We start from the raw sequence: 25997 nt of genomic DNA on the forward strand, positions 1-25997 counted from the left end.
ATGTGGGGATCCCAGAAAACAGGGCTGTTTGACGTGCTTTCATTGCCACTTATCGTGGCTGTCATGTGCTGTGCCCAGAGGTAAGTGTTTTGGGGACTTAAAAATCAGGAGATGCCTATGGATGTCCGTCTTGAAAATGAGTTACCATCCCCGCTTGTCCTCTCTTTCAGCGTCAACGAACCGGGAAACATGTCTTTCGTCAAAGAGACTGTGGATAAACTGTTGAAAGGATATGATATTCGCCTTCGCCCAGACTTTGGAGGTATGCACTGGGGCGCCTCAGCTAGTTTCTTTCATGCAGTGTAATTGGTCCCCGAAAGACTTGTTCACTCTTTCATTACACTATATTGTAATAACTTTATTTTTTTTCATATATTCTAAGGTGCACCGGTTGCTGTTGGCATGAGTATAGACGTGGCAAGCATAGACATGGTGTCAGAAGTCAATATGGTAAGTTGTGCAAATCCCAAATATTTTGCTCTAAGTCATTTGTTGTATTGGTTAATTACTGTACTTTTTCATTAATAATGATATTACAGTATAGAATTACAGTGCATACATTTTCTCTATACAGTGAAGCTGTTTCTATGCTCTGGTCAGTTCAAAACAGTATTTAAGTAGCAGAAAAAAATCGTTTCTAGAGGCTTCCTTGTATTGTCTGCAGTGGTCTGGTCCAAGGTGTAGATGTCAGCTGCTGTGTCAGATTATGGCTAGTTGTATGGTTTTACATCCTGGTCCACTTGACTCTTGTCTGAGTACAGCAGTGATGCCCTCATGGTCCTGTTAGTAAGGTCAGCAAGTTCCCTTTCCATCTTCTTTCACATATAAAAAGCAGGCTGAACCTGCAGAAGTGTGTGTGCGTGTGTGTGTGTGTGTGTGTGTGTGTGTGTGTATGTGTGTGTGTGTGTGTGTGTGCACACGCTGGCACTGATGAAGGGGTTGGCACAGCATGGGCTCTAGAGTTTAATGTCTATATGCCATCTATCTTTGTTCTGAATTGCTGACAGAGCTTGATGCTTGATCACATGCTACCAAGAGGAAATAGCCTCTGACATGCTGTCCTGACAAGTGTGTGTGATGAAATGTACCCGCGGTGCATTTTAATGCATTACTACACAGGGACAGAGTGGTTCAGTGAGAGTCACAGAGCAGCTAAACACGCTCTTAGAGTGACAATTGGGCTTCGTATTTTATAAATACGTTAGTTAAGGTAGCCGTTGTTTGGCTTGTTAAACGCTACTGTGTGGTTTTATTAACAAAGTGCAGGTGAAATTTATTTTACTCTAAGATAAAATGAAATCACTTGTTTGTGTGTGACTAAAATCCTTTTACTAATAAAAACTATTATCAGCTCATGTAGAATTGTGAATTTGTACACTAGTCTAAGTAGGGATAGGCTGATTAATCAAAGTGATTAGAGCTTTTGTAGATAATCTGTAATAGTTGTTTATGGCCATTTGCTGGTGTCCCTTGGCATTCAGCTTCACCTTCCTATCTATATGAATGATGCACCTACTTAATTATCTAAATAACAGCTACCCTAGACATAAATGAAAATGGCAATACTGCAATAATGTAAACCTTCAACATAGTATTTTTTTTGTTCGCCTTGAAAATCTATAACCACTTAACTTCTAAATCTAAGTTTGACGACTTAGCGGACCAAATCATCTTTTTTTATTAGAGACCACACCCGCTTTTTTCATGTGAGAGTCACTATCTACAAAGCCATATGAAACTATTTGGCCTCCACAGTGGCGATCATATCAGATTGACTGTTTTAATGGCCCAGGCCTGCAGATGGGACAGAGGAAATGCGTCTTATCTGGCCTGAGGAATTGGACAAATCTATAAAACAGACACTCCCAGTGGCCCCTGAGCATGTGATGATACTTACAAATGATTTGCGCATGATACAAATGATAAGACACTTGGAGCTGATTGCATTATCTCCATGAGGCATTACAGTCAAGAAGTCCTGTGACTGTTCATAGCAGAATTAGGTGTGCATGGCAACTTTCTAGTCAACAACTAGTCAGGTTTAATGTATATGACATTCACTGTGACTTTTTAGAAGCAACATCAGCACTCCCATTTAACAAGACTTTATGCCTGCAACTGGATCACTATTACTGGGGTATTTCTGATTAGCCAGTGCCCCAAACACTGTGAGAGCTGTCCATGGTCCTGAAAAGCACGTTTTTTGTTCCTTTCTCTTTCAGCTAAGATAGATAGCAGTACCCCTTCCATTGAGTTTTGACCTTTATCCTCTTTTCTCACATTTTGCTTACTAGAGCAACTCAAGGCTAAGGAGGAATCACAGCTGTAGGCTTCTGGAAAATCCTCCTCGCACACTAGGATTACACTCGACTGGGAAAGGGTATCCTTTGTAAAAATAAAAAAAAAAATCATGCAACAATGCAGTCGCCTACTCTTTGCACATTGTATAGTATAGTATTCTGCGACTAGACACGTCTTTTTTAGAAGACACACTGACATCAGTGCAGGGTTTCCCATATACTGATTACATTTTGGCAGCCTGCCCAGGCAAATTGACAGCCACCCAAATCAACTTTTGGACTAGATTTATGTCAGGTGCTGCGATGCACTAAGATGGTTGTTCAAACCTGGAATTTTTCAATGATGTAGTTTAGAAAAAGTCAAAGATTTTTAATGCTGTTGAGCACTGAAAGTGTGTTAGTGAACTTCAATGACCACAATTCATTGCACCTATGAGACAGCACATATTATGGCGGCAGGTGTGGATGCAAAATCTTGTTTTCTCTAAAACGCAGGTCACTGCCTGGCCTCTGTGTGAGGCTTAACAAATCCTGGGAGGATAACAGCAGATACTGTATGTTTTGAGGAAAGTAACTCACCATGCTTTCCCTCTTAACGCTTCCACAGATAGGTTATTGTGTCACACTGTAGTGGGAGCTGCCTTTTGTTGGGAATTTACTCCTTCCATCACTTAAAAGCCACATTGTGCTGAGTGTGTACATTTTAATCACATTTTGTGGCCATTGTAATAATAATGCTTTTCATTATGAAGGTACTTTCCTCACTGGTTCCACAGTAAAATCTAAATAGGCTTGTTTTCTGAAGGCCACATGTACATACCTAATGCTTAACATAAGCATACATCTGATGATTCCAGTGATTTGATGGAAAACACAGTAAAATCATTTATATGAAATTGTTAAATGTGATTGTAAATGTGATGTGAGCCTGTCACTACTAGGCTTCAGTCATCAGGTGTCTGTTCATGGCCAAATGTTCAGTCATGTATTGACAAAATATTTAGGGCAGTTATTGTTTTTATGTGCTGAACATCCAGATCTTTTGAATGCACACATTAGGTTTTCTCATTCATGTTTGCAAATAATCTTCTATGTAATTTATTAATAACAGAGTATATCAATATTTTACTAGGAATTTAAGCCCTAGTGTGTCATATAGACTAAATTAGAAATTAAATTAGTTATGAGAATACATTGGAAGAACTTATACATACAGTACACAGTATATTTAAGAGTGATGTAAGTGTGAATACCGGTAAGTCACAGAGTCATGTGGGTGCTTTGAAAGTGTGTGTGTGTGTGTGTGTGTGTGTGTGTGTGTGTGTGTGTGTGTGTGTGTGTGCGTGCGTGTGTGTGTGTGTAGGTGTGTGTGTGTGTGTGTGTGTGTGTGTGTTACTTACAGGAAGTTTTAATCCCTTAATAGATTCAGGTTCTTGTAATGAGAGTGCTAGCCAGGTTGCCTTCAGACCCCATTTGGCAAGTCAGTGTCAGTTGTCTGTGCTCAAACAGTTTAGAGCTGAGCTATGAGAGAGTGGGATACACACACACACACACACACACACACACACACACACAGAGATTAGGTCTGCACTGTAGTGCATGCCTTTCTCTTTGGATAGGTGGATGCTTCACTCAAGCTTCTCTGTTAGCAGCACATGTTCTTTCTTCACAGTCAGGAAGGGCAGGAAAGTCATTGCTCTCTGAACTATCTGCAATAAAGGGTCAGTTTTCACACCCCACTGTGATTATGAACTGATGATCAGTGTTTGTTGGGTCATAGCCATTATACCAGACCTTCTCCTATTTTGAAATTTGACATTACCGTGAGACTATTTTTGAGGATGTGTTTGATGCTCTCATATACAAACATAACAATGATTTAATGATAGAAAAGAAGTTTGTTGAAAGCTGCTCTATAAGGCAGCAAAAGGAGGGAGCTGTGTGGCACTGGGACAACACTAGGGCAGGTCTACGGGACTGATGAGTAAAAGACAGACCCAACAAGTGAAGCTCAACTGCGACTGTGGGAGTTAGGGTAGATTGTGAGCTATGCAAATTAAATAAGTTTTGAGTTTGGATTTATCCTAAGATGGTGTCAGATTCCCTGACATAGACAGGGAGCAGGCTGCAAAGGGAAGTCATTTAGGAGAAGGCTTGGCCCAAGGTAAACCATTTATTTGTGTGTATGTATGTCTTTGTAATCAATATGTGCAGGTACTGCAGCCAAAGAAGAGAGAGATGTGCACAAGTCTCATTCAAAAAAGAGAGACCATGTGCAATGTGATATTGTTCTCTGGTTTGTGTGACTTTTGAACAAGTTTACTGTTTTTGAGTGTGGAATTGGGGCAGCCATAAAGTAGTGCATTGCAGTAATCAATTCTAGATGAAACAAAAGCAAGGATCAGTTTTTCTGTAGGAGAAAAGGAAAGGAGGTTTCTATACTTGGAGATATTTCTGAGGTGAAAATACATTGTTTTGGACATTGCCTTGATATGATTATCACAAAGAGGTCCAGATCAAATCTAATGCCAAGATTTTTGATGGATTGATTTTGAGTAACAGTCCAACCATTAATATTGATTGTTAAATCTATGACGAGTTCTAGGGTACGTAAGGCCTAAAATTTCTGTTTTGTCAGTAGAAAGCTATTTGTCATTCATGTTTTGATATCTAAAATGCAGGATTCAGTTTTTTTGTTGTTTTTTTAACTGTGTTGTTTCACGTGTTTATACAATGTAAAACTTTGTATCATCTGCATATGAGTGAAAGAGGACACCAAAATCACAGATAATAATGGCTATGTAAAATGAAAAAACGAAGAGGACCTAAGACTGAACCTTGGGGGACACCAAAATTTACTTTTAAAATAATAAAAAGAATTACTATCTACAATGACAAATTTGAATCAGTCAGTTAAGTATAAATAGAATCAGTCAAGGGCAATGCTACACAGGCCCGCAAAGTGTGGTGGCTGCAGTTCAGTTCAGTAACCTCAGTGCTCAAACTGGCATCCCTTGTTGTAATTAACAGAATTATAACATTTTTAAGTAACATTTTCCTATATGCTGTATGCTATCCCGATCAAGCAGCCCAAAGCATCGCTCAGCTGTCCCAGTGGCAAAGGTTGAAACTGACAAGCTCATGAAACCCTCAATCTGTAACTGTTGTATGGCACTGTTGTTGATCCTGACAATCGGGAGGGGAAACCCCAATCGGAGGCTTGGTTTGGGACCTGGTTGGGACAAAAATATCTGGTAATGTGAGAGGTTCACAGATTCAAACCTTGCAGACTGATCTGAGCCATCTCAATCATACCAAACATAATATAATGCAAGGGTACTAATCCTGTCCAACAATGAATGTAAATTACTAACTCAACTACCATTGCCTTTTTTTCTTATAAAGACTACTCACCTCCAGCTCTACTGAAAAGTGTACATCCCACATTGACTGGGCCTCTCCAGCCATGACTTTACCCATATTCTCTTTTTCTGTTTTTTTTTACATATTGATTCACACTGGACCGTGTGAGTTCCTGATAGATTAGAGGTCCTGACATCAGTAATGTATCAGGAGTCAGCAGGATAAACTGAGAATATCATTAAGTGTGTGATACCCCGCTTTTGGATAATCTTCTACTGTGAGCATATTTATGACTGAGAAAAAGACTAAAAGACTAAAAGTCCTCAGCCCAGTCCGCACTTCTGGCTTTGGTTACGTTTTGAATTGGCTTCATTTCATTGGATTTAAGACATTTTCCTTCACAAATAGGAAAGTTACAAATAGGTGTATACATAAATATTCAGCAACAGTGTAATTGTTGGTGTACATATAAAGTTTGTGTGAAAAAATGGAAAATGTATCCTAAAATATTGCAATAATACTCACTCTTTGCCAATAGGCTCCCGAGCTTCATTTGAAAACGTAAGCCATTATACACTCTCACCCTCTTGTTTCCTGTCAAGGATGTGGTTGCTAAATTTGTGAATCTGCCTCTCCAAACAGTTCATGGCCGCAGGCTGTTATAAATGTTGGTGTTTCGAATTGCAAAAGACTTTACAGTGGTATGGTATGGCTCTCAGATAGCACTAGAGGTATAAACAATTCACTTAGTGCACAGTTGAGTTTGAGACAGAGGATTTCCATTACGCAATTATCAAGATATCAGTTGTAATAGTTTGAGAGCCAAGATACATCACTCTTAACACAACTTTGCACGTATTTATTTATTTATTTGTTTTGCATAGTGGTAGTCAATGTTGCTTGGTTCAGCTTGCTGCTTTGACCCCAACCACCTGAGATGCCCCCGTGGAGTTCCTGACACTATAGCTAATATGTTATTGATATGAGTATGCAGAATAAATAAATACAGAGTATTGCAGAGCTCATCCTTCTGATTTAAAATCAAGTTTCTATTGGCTAAAGTGCATGCTTGTAACTTAAAACAATTGTGCTGCACTGCCTCAATTTTTACCACATTGAGGAATTAGGCACACGATGCACATGGTGATCTTCCCTACCTACCAAATTTCAGTTGTTGTGACAAGCCTAATGCTTTTAATGGGCATGTGGCACGACATTACCACAGATACTTAATCCAGATCCAGAGGCTATGGCATACCCTTTGCTGAACAAACCGTTTCCCTTCACTTTTCAAATACAACTAGGCCAATAGAGATTGTGTCTGCTGAATGCTTTTTTCCCCTGTCTTTGTGGAGGGCGCTCCTTGCCATCCCAGTATTTGAAAATGGGATGGGAAGGAGTTATTTGTTCTCAAAACTGGATCATCACCTTATTGTTCTCAAATAACTAAAACAACTCAACTCAAGTTACTTTTTCATTCAACAGGCTACATACAGGACAACTACTGTAGTAGTCCATAAAAATAAAAAAAAACGACTTTTATAGTTTGTTAAAAATGAATGTTTTCAGTTGTTCTCATTGATATGAGACTAAATGACTCACATGCAGAAAGGGGTGTCAATCCCCCTCTTTACAGAAAATTGCTACATTGTTGTCAAAGAGATGATAATGGTTTGGGTTCAGCCATGTTGAATTATGGCAAATTTGATGCGTAGCAATACCATAATCAGTTTCTGTCAGTGCCTTAAGAACATTACAATCTTTACATGTGATGAGAAAAGTTTAGGTGGAAACTTCAACTGCAGGAAACTAAACAATCAGGCATGTTTTCTGGCTTTCATATTGATAACATTAGCATTTACACTAATGAGGCAAGATTTTCAGGGATAAATCCTAATTTAAACAACTTTGATGATTGTTCGTTATACAACTTATACGGAGCCACGATAAAGCAGAACTCGCTGTCTCTCTGTGGAAAGCATAAAGGTGTTGGCGGCAAGCTTTCAAACAGCCGGAGTCACACAAGGTATTGGCCCATACCCTGTGTGGGCGAACTGCAGAGAGCTTGTTGTCAAGGAGATGAGATTATTAATATATTTCTTACTTTGCTTGCTCCACTCCTTTATTTTTAGCTTGAAAATTATGATGGCTCCCTGTAATTTTCCATTTAGTTGTTATTTTTAAATGTTCATTAACCAGGTGTATGTTACACAAGTGTACTATGAGAATAAATGAAATCTCTTTGTACTTATGAGGAATCAATCCCACAGGTGTGATTCAGAATGCCTAAATTTCGCAGAGATCACCAGACACACGCACCGTCTCCAAGCACATAAAGCGCCGTAAAGTGTGAACCAGATCCACCCAGTGGTGTTGTTGTGCATTTATTGAGTAGCTATGAGTCAGCCAGAAGAGGAATCCATCATCTGCTAAAAAACCCATCCACTTTGACATTTTAACATTATCCACCTTCTGCCTGGAGGAAGTGTTACCCTTAAGAAACTCATACTACAGACGTTCTCGTAGATTTATATAGAAGGGCTTAGCTGATAAGACAGCCACATAACACACCGAATGCCCTCAGGGTCCAGCCACTTAGAAGGTAAGGAGAACTCAGCTAGAAATACTAGTGCAGTCTTCCATAACAACAACATCATACTGAGGTTTTTCGTGTGCTGGAACAGTATTGCAGACAGTGTTACACAATACTGGGATATGACCCTGCAGGAATACAAACTCTGTACTGTATGTGCAGTACAGAATCTACTCTCTGCTCTAATAGAGTACTTCAAATAAAAATGGAGCTTTGAGGACTGTTATGGTGCAGATCTACCTGAGGAGTCCAGGTGAAAGTATTTGTGGTTGAAGAACCTTTGATTTATGTAATCAATTACTGTGCATTTGGAGGGTGTGCGATGTGTGAAAATGCTATGATTGCCTAAAGTGAGCTGAGATGAGTTGTGGTTAATTTAAGAGATAATATCAGTGTTTTGGCGTCTTTTGTGGGTTCAGTGTTATCTTGACAGGTGTTGTTTGATGTTTTGGCATGCTCCATTGTTGAAATATTGGGCATCTATTTTATCATGGTCCATCAATGCTATAGGCTTCTGTAATTCACCATCATTTATGCTAAAATATGATGAAGTCACACTTGTACTTTACTATTAGTTCATGATTGAACATTTAACCACAGTGTGATTTGAACACTTATAAAGTCTATTCATAGAGACAATACTTTGATTTTTGTCTATTTTACAATCCTACCAAGACTACAGGTTTCTAGGTGGAATGGGTTTCAAATACTACACTACAATTAAGTGTTGTTTTCCTCTCAAGAATCAATATCGGATCTAGAAAGAATCATTTTGTTTCAGCTTGTCCAATTGAAGTTTGGAATGAGCCTCAACAAAAAAAGGTTTTCTCTTGACCCCCTCCCTTCACGAAAATAGCTCCTCCTGTGACGTTGCTCTGAAAAGATAATACTGGTTACAAGCAGAGTGTTTTTAAGATGGTGGGAGGATCACACAGAATGAAATTATTTAATGAAAGGTTTGTAAAACATATACTGTACATTTTTTTTTTATTCTATTGGGAACACTTAGCAGCCTTATGAAGTGCTGAAAAGCCCCCTCTCACATGGGGCAAGCATCTCTGAGTGCTATTCCTGTATTCCCAGCAGACGTCCTGGTGTTAAGTTGACGTAAATGATGTTTGACTGGCACACAGTAACCATGTCTGAGTATGAGACTGTGAGCTTTCCGAGCCGAAGATGACACGACAGTCTCATCCTCCCACTGGGCCTCATTTATTCACTGGTGCTGAGAACAAACCTCTTTCTATCTCTTCCCCGTATCTGACAAAAAACAACACCTTTTACCTTCAGTTTTCCTAAACATGGCCCTGCCAAAACAGACTCATAGTATCTACAGGTATACTCAAAAAATATTATTAGCTTTGTAGTCTGTTGATTCACAGTACAACATTTCCAAAACCTCTTTGAAAGCATTTGGGTAATGAGACATTTCCATTGGTAATGTATGGGAAATCACAGAAAGTCACTTTTTCTGTAGACACATTCGCTTTGCAAACAAATTTTGGGATTAAATTACGGAGAATGGATTCTGAAAGTAATTTTGTCTACGCCTACTCATTTCAAATCTAATGCAAGCTAGTTAGATTTGAGAGGGATAAGATGGCAATATTTTAGTTTCACCATTTGGGTAATGTTGCGTTACATAATTGAGTCTATCAGAGGTTCAGTTAAAGAGCTGCATTTTCCAGGTTTCCGCATCCTACAGAACAGCTCAAATACTCACAAATATCCTCAGACAAACATATGCCCATAAATCAGTCTTTATTCACCTGAGGAGGTTACATGACATGTACTATGTACTGTAACACAGTGAAAGGTTATCATATGGTGGCTTGGCAACTTATCAGTGATATAAGTGATTTGACAGAAGTATTTTGGACTATTTTCTCCAAAGTTTACTTAGAATAGGACTTCAGTGGTAAATAATAATAATAAAAATCATGTATAGCGGCTTTTGAAAAAAACAAAAAAAAACAAACAGTTTATAAAGGGCTGTACAGAGCATAAGAACAATCAAGTGAAAAGACATAACACTATAAAAACGAATAATAATACATTTTTTAAATTTGTTTTATTTGTGGTGGATGAACGGAATCTTCGCATAATTCGTGTCCACATCATGTAGTCTGCGTTTCAGACTTTGTGCTCATTTCACAAAATTTTATGAGATCAGGACTAGCCATGAATCTAGACTTTCTCGGACCATTGAGAAAAATATGAATGCATTGACTGCCAAAGCATTTGGTGACAAATTGGTACAGCTGACGCCTATTTGCGCTATTTGCTTGTTTAATTTAAAAGAGGTCTGATGATGACAGCACTTTATACAGCATAAGCCCTCCCTTTGCTAAGAGCAGGGGGTTGTAGCAAATATATTCCTATGCAAATTAGCATGTGACGTCATCTGGTGCCTTTAGCGACTTTTTGAGCAGCCAGTGCCTACTTTGCTTGGAAGACAGTTGGCAACAGTGACCTCCACTATGGCTGCCAGAGGGTGCCTTACGTCACCCGAAAGCCCTCTAAGGAGAATAAATAAAGTGAGGCCCGGGATAGAGCCATGTGGGACCTGCAGGTTATACTGTATATTGGGAGGCGGAGGATGTACAATACATTATAATCTATTGTAGCAGGGAATGTTCTTTTGGAGTGGTAAGAGCTGAGCAGTCTAGTGTTGTGTCTGAGATGCCAATGTTTGAGGCGATCGAGCACAATTGAATGATCAACTGTGTCAATGTGCTGCACTGAGATCTGAAAGAACTAAAAAGAGCTGAAGCGTTTGGTGTGATCTGTGTGGTCCAGACATGGAATGAGATGGTTGGCAGATGGGCTCTATCTCTGTAGCATAAGGGCTATTGTGTAAAGCTGATTCACCCAACCCACACCTTTGCTGCTCGTGGGAGAGAACCTAATGAGGGCATCTTCTCTTAACAGGGGGCGAAAGAGAATTTGCTGTGCCAGAGGAAGGTGAAAGCATCTCTGAAGGGACTCAAAAAAAAACACTGCTGCCAAGACTTATTACAGATCGAGCCAGGGATTTTCAGGAGACGTATTTCCTCTCATTACCTGATGCTCAGCCTCAGTGCGCTACAGAACTAACTCTTGCGCTCACAACTTGCAAAATAAAAAATCTAAGGCCTCACATTGTTAGAATTTGATCCAGATTTCTAAGGAATTTGATCTGGAGGAACATTAATTTCATTTTTTTTTCTTAATTGGCAAAATACTCTATGTAGCACCAAGTAGAGTCAGTGGATTCCCTACTAAAACTCTAAAACCCACAATGTAAATGTGTGTACCATACATGTAATATGTAAAAAAAAAAAGTTTTTAATATCTTCTTAGTTCCTACAGGTGCCTTATTGATATGGACACTATGGAATAATTGGATCTTTTTATTACACATAATTACTGAATGATTCTCAGGAGACAATATTGTATTATACTGTCAGCCAAATCACATAATTCATTACAAACACAAAACAAGCCGACAGTCAACAATTTGTCTGCCATGCATGATGCAGCCACATCCTTGTGCCAATCTGTGCTGTGTATGGATTAATGACAGAATGAACAAAAATACTGCTATTGGTTGTTATTGATGGAACGGAGCAATAATTTCAGAAATGCCAGATCTCAAAGGCAAGACACTTCATTCCCTGAAACTTCAACAAAATCAGGTCAGCAGTTTCCGAGGTATCGTGTGTGACTAATGTGCAGCCAGAGACCGATCCATAGTCCTCAGTTAGTTGGGACAATTAGTTCAGTGTTGAGAAGAGTTGTTGATGTTATATTCAAAAGAAAGCTAGGCACTTAAACACTTATTATGAATATGCTACTGCACCAGTGGATTAAAATGTGGGCATTTCCAGCATAGCCAAGTTTTTGTTTATTTCTTGAGACCTGCTTATTTATTTAAGAGAACATTAGTCAGCAGAACAAAGCCAAGTGAGCTAGTAAAGAGACCATTAAAGGCCTGGAAAAGCTTTTCTGTTTGATGGATCCACCTGTGGAACCAGTTGGAAATCAGAATGCCCACTGAATTATTGACAGCCTCATGTCAGAGCATGCATGGCTAGTAATATGTCATCAAATTATCTATCTATCTATCTATCTATTGACCTACCTACATTCATGCACAAAATTTTGTAGATTATTCTCATGACTTAAAGTCTTAAGATCAGCTATTAACCAAGTTGTCAAAAGACAGTGAGGCACTTCTTTCTTTTTTGATGCACACATGTACACACAGTATCTCTCTCTCTCTCTCTCTCTCTCTCTCTCTCTCTCTCTCTCTCTCTCTCTCTCTCTCACACACACACACACACACATTTTATATTTCATACTTATTAAAATGTAAAAATGGGCTTATTGCTAAATTATTTAGGCTGTATGTTCTAGCATTATTATCATCTCACTCTACTTCAGCTGTCTTTTGCATCTTCTGTGGCCTCCTGCTTTTTTTCCATGTAGAGGATTCAATCGGCAGTGGTGTTTTGGCATAGTGAGGAAAGTGGTCAGCCGTCTGAGCTGAAACATAGTATCGATGCTGTGCCTGCAGTAATGGAAATCTATAGTCTGAGGGCTAGTGCCAGACTTCTGCATAGAATGGCTGAGGAGGGTTTCTCTTTGAGACAGGTCTTGAAATATGGCCGCCCAGGGCAGGCTGTTGAGAATCAGAGTTGTTTGACAATTCTATAAATATCACCTTGGCAACAGAAAATCCTTCCCAAGCTCCAGGCTGTAGACATCTAGCGTTGAACTTGGTAGCCTTGTGAGTAAGGCATCCCTGACCTCAGTTATGACGGTGTAGGCTACGTTGCCCCGGAGAGATTTCAGATCTGGGACACAAAATTACATTATTTATATTGTATCTGCCATACTGTATCATTGCTATGAGTTGTGCATTTCTCTGAATCACAGTTAATGTAGAATATAACTACATGACCATGTTGTCTCACTTCCCACAGGACTACACATTGACCATGTACTTCCAGCAGTATTGGAGAGATAAGAGGCTAGCCTATGCAGGGATCCCTCTCAACCTGACACTAGACAACAGAGTAGCAGACCAGCTCTGGGTCCCCGACACCTACTTCCTCAATGACAAGAAGTCCTTTGTGCATGGTGTTACCGTGAAGAACCGCATGATTCGACTGCACCCGGACGGCACCGTTCTCTATGGCCTCAGGTGAGTACTGTTGTTTTACGACTGCTGTAATCACCATGAATTCCTTCAGTTCTGGACTTCCATTACGCAGCACATTATGCACAGAAGAGAGGATGGAGATACCAAGACATATTTAAGCAATTGATTGCAGATAAGTGAGTGTTTTATTTGTTTGTTTTGTTAAGAAGCCATTAAAGATGCAATTCTCTAGACTTAATGCTAATACACTGGGACTCAGCCATGTTTATTTGGACTGGAGCTACAGCTTGGATTCTCAATATAACATGGCAGCTCTGCAAGTCTGGAAATACCATTAACAGTAATTGGCAGGCAGTCTGACTTTCGAACAAATAATTTTAAATGCCACTGCACTGCCAAGATGTGTATATGTTCCCTGAAAATAGTTTCTGCTCCTCTGAGAATTTGCTCCATTTCATGTTATTAATACAGTACTAGAGTGCATATTATTGGAGGAGAAAGTATATAAAATGTATGTTATTGGACAATTTTAAAACTCAAGAATTTACCTTTAGGAGACTTAATAAGTGACTCAAAGTATTTGTGTTAGTTCTTAATAGTCTCTGCTACTTTTACCCCAGTCACTAACCAATATTGGCTACTGTTTTGATTAAAACTATTTATATAAATATATAATATTTATTTAAACCTTACAGAAAAACAGGTGGACAGGAATGAAAATACCCATTTGTTAACTTGCCATTTTTGATTCAGACTATTCTATGCCAATTAGAGTATTTTTTTTAGTATTTTACTTAAGATTTCTACTTGAGATTGCTACCGTAAGAAATTTTTTTACTCATAATTTACTGCTTGCACACCTAATACATGAATGGTTTCATATAGTCACATTAACAGGAAAACACAGGTAAAACAGAGTTGATGGGCCAAGTGTTTTATGTGATGGATATTTTCCCTTGCTGCATCTATTCCATTTCCAAGTTGTGTAAATTGTCATTGCAGCACTTTGCATAGCCTTTAAGGAAGCACATTCCTATGCACCTGTTCTTGGCACTTCTTAATACTGCAATTTGTTTTAAAGCAAAGATCAGCCAAGACTGTATACTTCTCTCTTTGTGTCTTTTTGATTCAGAATCACAACGACAGCAGCCTGTATGATGGATCTGAGGAGATACCCACTGGATGAACAGAACTGTACTCTGGAAATTGAGAGTTGTAAGTCTAAGCCCAGCGTCTTGTGCTCAGTAAAGAAATTCAAGGAACAACTCTATGCTTTTTCATCACCTAAAAATATAAATAGCATTCTGATTCTCATAAAGACATTCTCGCACTCCTCATCTAGTAGAGACACACACTGCTCACAGTATTAAGAGCTGCTGAATTGCTTTCCCTTTATTAAGTTGTCGTATCTCAATGAGATTGCTTGCTTCACCTTCTCCAATTAGAGGCATTGTGTCTATCAAGAGAGATTTTCGCTATAGACAACGAGTCCCAAAATATAGCACAATAATGATTAGTCCAACTCCATCAGTCTTTATGACTTGTTTGGCTATCGCTGTACTGTGCTGCCATAAAACTATTGAAGGTCATGCAGCCCATGAATGTGGTATGCGTCGGCCTGCCTACCAGTGACACGCATCCCCACAAAGGGAAGATTTATACGTCTCATGCAATCTGCATTACAGCCTGCCCAGCCTATGTGATTCATAAGACGTAAATCACTTGTGGCCATTAGGCCCCCAAATGTCACTTAAGCATTTGTGCAAATAAAAATACATAACTCATTTTTAGCTCTCTTACAAAATGAGAGAGCAGCACTTTCAATGTGTTTTCCATTGATATGAATCACACCTTGACTTGTTTTGTATGTCCCTATCTACAGATGGTTACACAACAGATGATATAGAGTTCTACTGGAAAGGAGGAGACAATGCTGTGACTGGCGTGACGCGCATCGAGCTCCCTCAGTTCTCCATAGTCAACTACAAACTGGTCTCCAGAAATGTGGTCTTCTCCACAGGTAAATAAAGATGCATTCGGGACTGAGTTCACGATAACGCTGTTCACATACTGTTACAGCTGATTGGATTATTGTTTATTCTGCACATTGAGTGCATGACAATATGGTTCATTTTCCTAATCTTTGCTTAAAAATTCTTCTTTTCAACTGTAACCTGATCCCACTCACCAGTGTTCCTGTTTTCCCATGAGTGCCTGTGTACACATTAGGCTTTCCTAATTGTAGGATTTGCATCATACCCCGACCTCTCTCACTATAACACCAGAACTGGGAATAATAATGGAGAGGCAATTACCCCTCTGTTTCTTCAAGCTCTTGAAAAAAGTATTGGGGGCGGTGGGGGCCATACTTGATACAGGATTACATATATTCATGAGGCAGAGGACCCACAGCATAAATTATTCTCTTGTAATACTTGAACACTCAGAGGCACCACAATAATGATTATTCCCTCTGGTGAATTAATGATATGCAGAATGGATTTTGGTCTTGTACACACATTTTTAGAAGACAGTGCTGAGAGGGATCTGTGAGCTTATTACAGTCAGGGTCAAATCTGTCATCAGATACAAATTAACTGGAACTCTGAGGAGAGTCTCCGAACGCTTCCAGTGTGTAGGTCTGCCAAACAGAGAGAAAAGGAGGTGTATGCACAGTAAGATATATTGGGCAACAGGGTGGCCTAGTGGTTAGAGACACTGTCCAACAACCAGAAGGTCTCAGGTACAATCCCCTCAACCGCCTTGTGTCCAGTCTAAGTGCCTCTACCTGCTCACATGTTGTATGTCGCTCTGGATAAGAGCATCAGTTAAATGCCTTAAAAGTTGACCTTTATCAGCCGTTTTATCCAAGAGTTATAAAAGGATAAGAATGCATTTGTGTGTCAGTTCACTGGGTGGCTTTTGTTAAAAGATAGTGAATTGCATGAGCATGTCAAACATCTGCTCTTGTCAACTTAACATTGTGTACACAGAGAAATGTTATATATTACATTGCATTATTGTGTTTGCACACAAGTTAGCTCAAGGCTAAGTTTCTCTTTTCTCATCAAATGATTTGCAATTTGGACCACGCTTGCTTGTTTCCATGGTGACGAAACCAGTTCACGTGGCCATTGCCATAGGAACCAAAACAAAGTGCAAGACATCCCTGTGTTCCTCTTGAATTAAAGAGGGCTATTTCCTCTTCACTGTTTTCCTACAGGTGCCTATCCACGACTGTCTCTGAGCTTCAAGCTGAAGCGAAACATTGGATACTTCATCCTCCAGACCTACATGCCCTCTATCCTCATCACCATCCTATCCTGGGTGTCTTTCTGGATAAATTATGATGCCTCTGCTGCCAGAGTTGCATTAGGTATGATATGTCACATACAGCAGTTTGACCTGAGGTCTGTAGTTTCACCTTCAATCATAAGATATAATCTTTTGTGTGTTATAGTTTAAGCGTTCATAAAATTAAATCAAGTTCAATGGAAAAGCTTTTTTCCACTGATAATGTATTTCATATCTCCTCTTATAACATATTTCAAGAGAATTCTTATTTTATCCCTATTGTTTAGGACAGACCAATGAAAACGTGCAATTATGAACCCCTCAACCCCAAAGCCAGAAACCAGAGAACTAAGACTTTAACCAATGATGTCATCAAGATGTTGAATGTGCTGTTACATAGAGAATTAATTTGGGGGAGAGCACCTAACTAGATTTTCTGGGTATCAGGGTACATTCTCATGACTAATAAGAGCACCATTTATTGTTTTGCAAGATAGATAAATTCCGTTTTTGTTTAGTAAAGAACCAAAGATTAGGAGCGCTACTTTGTGCCAGAAATGTCTGGCACTTTGCTGAGCTTTTCCAATGACATAACATGACTTTGGTGGGCTCATAAGATCCCTGTTAGAGCTTGATTTTGTTGTAGTGCTAAATTTTGTTGTAGTGTTGTAGTGCTGAACAAGAAAATGTATCCATATATGCAATATCATTCTGGGTTCTCTCATAGTGTTTCCTTGAATTGTTCTCCCACTCAGTGTCATAGGAGCAACTTCACAAAGTGTTGCTGGATGATATTACATCAATTGACTCCAGAAAATCCAAATCTTGTCTAAGCTTCAGTATAGTCCAGAGCCCAAAGTTAAAGTACATTTATGTCAACTTACACTGAACAGTGGATATAGAGAAAAAAAAATTGCACAGAAACACATTTTTTGATGTTGTGACTCACACTTCAGTTTAAAGGTATTTTCATCCATATCAAATGGCAAAACAACCACGATGCTATTGGTAAATGCTTCCCACATTTCATAGTATTTGGATAGATAAAGATTACATTATATATTGTATTTATTTTTAGTATGGCGTCAAGGCTATGTGTACCCTCCGGCTCTTCTGTGTGAAAGGGGCTTGTGGTAGTTCTGCACAGACAGTGGCAGTGCTCCGTCTCTGTCTGCTTGAAGCCACTGCTCTGTGGCATAATAGGAGACTGAACTGTGACTCACACTGTCCAGTGGCTTCAGGGACTGAGACAAACACGAGGCCTGGTTCACCGCTGTAAAAAAAAAAAAAAATCATACCCTTCCTAACTCCATTGATCTCTGCTAGAATAGTGGCCTTAATGGAAAATCCTCATTTAGTATCTGCATCTCTCTCTCTATTAGTGAGGGTGTGTAACTGCAGTGTTCACTAAATCCCATGTGGATGTGAACTGTGTTTTAAAGATGGATGTAGTACATTTAGAGAGATCTGGTTAGCAGCTAGATTTGGAAGCACCTCCGCAGGGTAAGCCCTCTTTAGCGGACAGGCATGCAGTGCACTCCGGTTTGTCTGCTGTAATGCATCCTCACTGACCGCTGTCTGAGACTCTGAGAGATCAATGCAGTTAGAATGCATTTACACTTACTGTGGCTCTGCAAATTCAATCACTGTCTATGTGATTACCCACTATAGGTGTCTTTTCTCCTCTGCGGACCTACCATTATGGTGGTATGAGAATCACGGGCACAGCTACATTTGCAGGGATACCTTCATAATGTATATGAGCACTAAAAGACTATGCTTCAAGTCTACAAGAGTATGCTTCAAAATCATGCTACAAAAGGATCAATTGCTAATCTATATTCATGCTATATCCACTACAAATTATGTTTTCCTTTAATTTACTTGGTAATTCACCGCTACTGTATAGTTCATAGACTGTGATCATAGTACAAGACATCCAATAGACAATATTGATTTATTAGCTACTGGAGTACAACAAGATGTCTTGTAATAACATCGGTGATTATCAGTGCTTTAACTGTGTGTGCATGTCCCAGAATTTGCTTTTCACTGCCACAATCTCTCTCTACAGTATTTCTCTGATTATGTTTTGGGGTTTGTTGAGTAAGCCCTCTTAGCTCTCCAAAAGAGTTTTGATTCTTGCTCTTCCCTTTGTTATGGAGAAATCGATGCCATGTACTCCTGTGCTCTTGACACCCCCACACATACAGTACAACATTTTGGGTTTATGTAAGCCTGGATAGACAGAAATAGACAGGCCATTTTGGTGAGCCATACAGGAGATTCAAAACCTAGACTGATAAAGCTTGTGTTGATGTTGCATATTATTGAGAAAATTGCTACATTGCTGTTCATTTATTTGGTGTGTTAATTGAATCTGTTGAATCCTTATATGCTACATGAGCTGTAAACCATACAGTGGCCACTCTCTTGGTTTTAGGGTTTTTTCTGCGTATCCTAAGCTAAAGAAATTGAGGCTCGTCGAGAACTGTCATCCAAGAACTGTCATCCAAACATTTGCAAAGGCTTTTACTTGAAATAATTATAAAATCACCAAAATGGCACACTATAAGTGACATAGGTAATTGGAGAATAACTCCCAACTCCAATGTTATTATGTTTAGGTAATAACAGTTATGAACGAGTTTTGATGGAAATATTTATACTTGCAGCTGATGAAAATGACTCATGTTAGACCTTGACAGAAAGGTTTAGTGTTCCCCCATAATGAGTTAATAGAATTCCTAAGGGTATAACTTCATGTTAGAGACGGGGTCGTTGGCAAACTATTCCACCCCTGTAATGCTATACAAATTGCTTTTTAATTAAAGGAGTAATTAAAGAGGCGGGCACATTTTGTTAGCCTAGCAAGCTAGACCCTCCTTACATGGAGGTCTATCAAGGAGGAATATGACCTATCATTTCTCCCAATTATATTCACTCCAGGCTTGAGTGGTATGACTCATTGGTTGGTAAATAATTTGAATTCACACCATGGCAGTTGGTGTCCACTCCACTCTGTGCGGAGTGACACAAACGAGCGATATCAACAGACTGACCTATGATTACTTCAAAATTCAAAATGGTTGGTCCAATAAGAACGAAATCTATTTTCTCATTTCTGTTTTGTCGGCTATGTCAATGTCTCTTCACTTGAAAGAGTCTGGGTTGGACCAAAGTATGTGTTGTAATGTTATTAGCACAAGCTTTATACAGTATGTGTGTGTGAGCGTTGTTGCTCCCTAAGGGGCTATGCATTACACGTTTTACTCCTAGTTGAATAAGATGCAAGGACAGCAAGCTTTTCTGTCAATCTTCAAGAATCTTTCCCCATGTGCTTGCTGCTGTTGTACATGCTGCATTCAATTTAGTTATGAGGGGACTGATAATGCGTGTAAATCTAAATTAACCAAAACAAATGTTGTCTCCCATGTATTCGCATGAGTTACAAATCTTGATGACAACCCATTGCTTGCCCCCTATTAAGTGTTAAAGTGGTAATCCGCGAGATTCTTGTTTTTTGGTTTTGGCAACATCTTTGGTGATAAGCCGTCATTGCCTTGCTGTTTCTGCACTGCATTTCCTACTGTTCTCTTCAGAGCAGTGACTACGTTTGCATGCACGGAGTAAGATACTCCCATTAAGGTCACAATCGGGTTACATTGTTTACATGCACCTTTGATACCCTGTGATTGAGTATCCCTCTTGCTGTGAATAAACCAATGAACAGAATATTCCCGTCCACAGATAGAACGGTCCGCCAGCAAAAAAGTATGAAAAGGTGCAGCCAACAGCTACCCTCCTTATTTAACTGAGGTTACTTCTAATTCAAGGGATTTTTCCCAGGAAAGACCTACATGACAGTATTTAGAATAGCAAGTGTAGCAAATGTGAAAGCTTGCATGAACTGGTTGAATCACTAATCGGCGATAGAGTAGCAAAAAGCACATTAAATGAAAATGTCACAGATTATTACTTTAAGCGTTTCATGATTTATTAATCATGAAAAATGTGTTCATTAAAAAAGTGTCAATGAATGACTGTCTTGTGGTCAGTTTAATATCAGGGTTGTGCTGAAAGGCAATGTCACTTAACATTCAAGCCTCAAAGTAGCGTTCTCTCTGGAGCACTTTGTGATAACTGTAGGCTTACAGATATATATTTTTTTATAAGAAAGACATAGCTCAACATGCCATGCATATTTTTATGGTTACTCTTTCATTTGTGTTGTCTAATTTACAATGTGATTATTCTAATTTTATTTTCTCTTTAAGGGATCACCACTGTGCTGACGATGACAACCATCAACACCCATTTGAGAGAGACACTGCCCAAGATTCCCTATGTCAAAGCTATAGACATGTACCTGATGGGCTGCTTTGTTTTCGTCTTCTTGGCCCTGCTGGAGTATGCCTTTGTCAACTACATCTTCTTTGGAAGAGGCCCTCAGATGCAGAAGAAACTGGCTGAGAAGGCACAGAAGGCAAATAATGACCGGAATAAATTTGATGGGCCCAAGGTAAGAATTACTTCCACGGACATACATCAGGGAATCATAGACCGATAATTTGAAATGGTACAGCTGGGAGGTTTATAACATCGGGCCCTGGTCTTATTAAGAGCTACTAGCGCTGACCACGTTTTTGAAGTAAATGCAGTTTAGCCAATCTTTATCCTAAATAAAGCTTAAATCTAAGCTATAGTGTAAAGTAGCAGATCACATGTAATCATAATGCCCTATTCATTGATCTTCATCTAAAGTAGTGCAGTCGGACATCTTAATGATTCTACAGTCTCTGCCTCCTGATGCTTAGGGCGTTGTTAACATCCAAGCTCAGATGAAGGGGTTTCTGTTTTTGTTTCTCCTGGCTAGTCTGTTCTGGAAGGAGGCAATTGCAAGTCTTCGTCTCTTAAACAGTCCAATCAGGTACAAGGGCGTCGTAACTCACGAGGGGTGAGTGTCTGTCACTGCCTGTTGTGTCACATCTGTGAACCTCTCCTGAAACTTTGCTGCTGCTGCCGTGCAAAGTTTCCCCTCCCCATTCAACAAAGGAACATGCTTGGTTGCAGTGTCTCAACCAGCCATACTGTGCATTCTGGCCATTTTTCTCATAATCCTCATCATATACGAGTGTATTCTCCTTGACGTTGTCTTTCCCGCTATGGTTTTTTACCTTTTGCCATCTTCATACATTTGTGGCTTTCTGATAGTGTTCCTCAGTTTATAACCTCCAAGTATTGTGCTTTACTTCCTCAAAGAACTGTGTTCATTTGAAACACATCTCAAACATTGACTTGGATCATTACTTGGATGTTGGAATCATTGCATACTGCCTTTAGAGTGCTAGCTACTTTGAATTGTTTATTCCTATTACATATCAGGGCTGCATAATACTAAAGAAATCATGTTTTTGGCGGGGGGGTTAATGCTCTGTTTGAATATTTTGTTTCCAATGTGCAATTTGATCTGTAGGAGAAAAACAGCAGCCTCTTGGAAATTACTGCGATGAACTATGATTTTTTTTGTAGTTGGGTCCAATGTCAATGTTCAATGTGTTTTTTTCTGCCTTTGTTATTACAAAACCAATCTGAGGTGTGTGTGCGAGGTGGGGGGCAGGTGTGTGTGTGTGTGTGTGTGTGTGGGGGGGGGGGGGGGGTGTAGATGATGTCTTCAACATTTTCTAAAAGCATAGTCCAGTTTTACAAAATTGATCTCAGGATGTTCATTTTAATTCTTATAGAATAAGAGCAGCCTTTTTGGACCGAGAAAATAAACATTTTAATGGCAAAATATTTATAACATTTTCACCATTCACATTGTCTGTGTCATTGTCTCTTGTCTATGTCTCATAGTATATAATTATATTATACATCTTATGTCTGTATTTTTGCCCAAATAATAACTTGCTGACTGATTTATATGTATTTGTGTGAGAGGCAGTAACTGTCATGCTATATGTATTGGAACCATCCAATCCAACCTTGAGCTGATTTGTGAGAAGTGATTTACTCTTGGGACAGAAAACCTGTTTTTGAAGGCCACTCTCTGTTTCCCAAGCTGTAATCTGTCAGACTGCTGGAAGACGCCGGCCCGGGCCTGATGTGTGCTGTAGGTGTCATCACTCATTGAACCCTCAGTACGCAGCCCATTTTTAACACTATATCTGTCTGCTGTGCCCAGGTCGACTCCCAGGGGAACATTTTGCTGACAACCTTGGAGATCCACAACGAGGTGGCAGGAAATGAAATCACAACCAGCGTGAGCGAGACTCGCAACTCCTCCTCCATGGTGTTTGACCACTCAGGGGTCCAGTACAGGAAGCAGAGTGCGCCACGCGAGTCAGGCCGCCTCAGCCTGGACAGGAACACACATCTAAAGAAAACCCGTCTGCGGAGACGATCCTCACAACTCAAAATAAAAATCCCAGACCTCACCGATGTGAATGCCATTGATAGATGGTCACGGATAATATTTCCTTTCACCTTCTCCCTCTTCAACTTAATCTACTGGCTTTATTATGTGAATTAATGTACTGATGTTTTTTAAACCCCGTTGTGTCTCATTCTTGTTTTTGAATGAGAAACTACAACTTCTTTATGTGAAGAACATAACATGGTAAAATCCTCATGGACATTTTTTTTTATTCAAAGAGTGCAGACTTTTGTAAAAGAATACACACTCAACAGTGTGCATTTGTGTATGCACACTATTAAGGATTTATCTACAAAATGCGTATTTTGCAATGACTTTCATGTAAATTACTGCTCTCTGCTCTGACCTCTTTGAAGTCCTGGGACATCTTAACGTTTGGATTGAACGCCCAACTTCTCCCGAAGATCTGTGGTGTTGTATATCAAAAGGATTATTTACAGTGCTTTATGTCAATTATTACAACTGTAGCCATAATTTCAGTATAGACTGTTGTCATAGTAATAAAACTTATTACTGAAGACAAGCCCACTGAAACACAATCAGAAAGGCTTTCTGTTATTACATGTGAGGCTTATTTATGTCAAGCTGTCCATCAGTATTCACATGGACAAAAGTGATCATATACACATGAACCAACCTTTTGTTTATGATCTGGAAATGATTTGGAATAAGAAAAGATTCAATTTGCCTTGGGGTCGATGCCACAAACTATTCACTTGTTGTGCTTAAGTGCTGTGACCTCGCTCCTATAGTTCACAGGGCATTCAACGCTGTGTAAGGATGTCGAGAAATAACTTTGATTTCAAAGTCCGCCATTGGTTTTGACTAATGGACATACACTGATGGAATCCATACCAGCATTTTATAAAATCTTCATTACTTCATTACATTCACAAACATCACTTTGAATTGTCATGAAATGTGTGTGCTACAACTGTTCATTTTCTATTATTTTTCAGTATTCCAACATGGGTGTTATATTGTGACAAATAACAACCAATATGCACTGCTTTGATTTTATTTCTGTGCTGCCCTTCTTATATCAGCTGATACTTTTTACTACAACCAAGACAGTAGCTAGAAAAAAGGGTCCCAGGCTTTTGTAATAGACATGTACAGTATTTGATCAGTTTACATTTTCTCATTGTACTCAACATCACTGTACCTTCAGGACTGCTGTCACACAACCCTGAATATTTTATTGAATTTGTTAAACACTCATTCAATACAGTGCACTGTACATGACGACTTAATTTTCCTCCAGTCCAGTATTGACTGCACGGTGTAATGGGGAATGAATGCAGACTCATTTCTGCAGTCATCCCATGTCACATTTTGATCGACCCTTCACATGGAGGTTTCTTGATTCTCCCTGAAATATGATGTACATACTGTAACACTGCACATTTTCAACTCTAACATGCTTATACACATTACATAGGTATGTTGTCAACAATGTTTTGCTCAATGGTTTCTAGCCTCACTGTTTTGTTTTGTTAGTCTTTACACAACATTATTTTGATCATATTATTTCCCATATGTGTTGTAAATATAATACACAATGTCAGAGCTTGTGATTATTTTCATTGTTTTTTAAATGAGTTGAGAATCAATCCTATGAAATACTATAAGTGAAGAAGGATTGGGGTATATAATACCTTCAAAACAACAACTGCTCGCTTCCACAGCTAGCACCACACCATCTGCACTGCTTGGTTGCGTTGAGGGACTAGCATTGCGTAGGAGTGACACCACCTGTCAGAAGTCCACGCAGCTCAACGACACCCATTTGCACCAGACTGACGATGCTTAGTATACCATAACAAATCACATACTGACACTAGAGAATGAGCTGCTTAAGACGATAAAGCTTTTAGTTTTTATAGTTTTAAAGATGATATTTTGCAGAAAAAGTAAAGGTTGTAAATTAAACTTGAATCAAGAAGATAAATATGTGCATACAATGCATGCAATTCACTAATATTGTCATTTTGGCATATTTTCCAATGGGCAATAGATTCACCTCACTAATGTGTTAATCTGGTACAAACAAGATCTTAATTTCTGTAGGATAGCTGATCTAGCAGATAATGGTAACAGACAAATGGTTTAGCTGTTAGCTGACACCAAAGTACAGTTGAAGCACATTATTTGGGTGCTATGAAAATCCGCCCATGTGTTTCGATGTGTAAATACAGTATGAGCTATTAACTTCAATTTATCCAGGAAAGGTTGCGTGCATGCATGCATGTTCTTTTTCAGCATGCCTGTTACACATTCATACAGTTACACACATTCACATCTGGGACTTGCCCAGTGCAACCACAGTTTTGTATTGTTGGCCGCTGAGTAGCTGCTCTGGAGCCGTCAGAGGTTAAGTGCCTCGTTCGACGCCACGTCAAGGGATGTCAAGGGATGACATCACTCTGTCATTTTCCCCCCGCCAGATCTTCCCATCAGGTCTGGCGAACCTTTAGGATGCCACTGCACTTTTCCCTGCTCTTGAATTTTTGTTCAATATGTGTGTTACAGTTGCCCACAAAGTACGAACAGTCATGAGCTCATCTACTTATTAGGAGTCCCCAGCACGTAGTGCTTGTATTTGCTGGAATTCTTCTTCTTTCTTTTTCTCTGCTAAAAGTGTCTGCAGCTCAGAAACTGTAAGTCCTACAGCAACCATATTTGGCAGGTGGGCTCCTATGGCCCACAACTACTCAGGCAAGGCAGCCCATGCCTATTGGCCAGATGGTGGTGCTATAGTGCACATATTAACGTTTTGTTCCGCAACTCTCACACTGCAAGTCCAATTGAAGCCAAACTTTGTACACCCATCCGAGCGTCCTAGATCTACAACTTTGCCATTGG

At 39.4% G+C, this 25997-nt stretch overlaps 1 protein-coding gene across 2 annotated transcripts; it reads left to right on the forward strand.

Annotated features, from left to right (window-relative positions):
- gabrb3 (gamma-aminobutyric acid type A receptor subunit beta3) lies at window positions 1-23228 on the forward strand. 2 transcript variants are annotated; one of them, XM_071923453.1, is made up of 9 exons: window positions 1-80; window positions 171-262; window positions 383-450; window positions 13224-13444; window positions 14535-14617; window positions 15285-15422; window positions 16626-16778; window positions 20974-21220; window positions 22877-23228. In XM_071923453.1, exons 1-9 carry the CDS (start codon window positions 1-3, stop codon window positions 23226-23228), a joined length of 1434 nt encoding a protein of 477 aa, XP_071779554.1. The 2 variants fall into 2 exon arrangements, with proteins under 2 accessions (XP_071779554.1, XP_071779555.1); XM_071923454.1 differs by having other exon boundaries at window positions 20974-21218; window positions 22881-23228.
- Window positions 23229-25997: the final 2769 nt, after the last annotated feature.

The sequence above is a fragment of the Centroberyx gerrardi genome, chromosome 9 (assembly GCF_048128805.1).
Source record: "Centroberyx gerrardi isolate f3 chromosome 9, fCenGer3.hap1.cur.20231027, whole genome shotgun sequence".
NCBI classification, from domain to species: Eukaryota; Metazoa; Chordata; class Actinopteri; order Beryciformes; family Berycidae; genus Centroberyx; species Centroberyx gerrardi.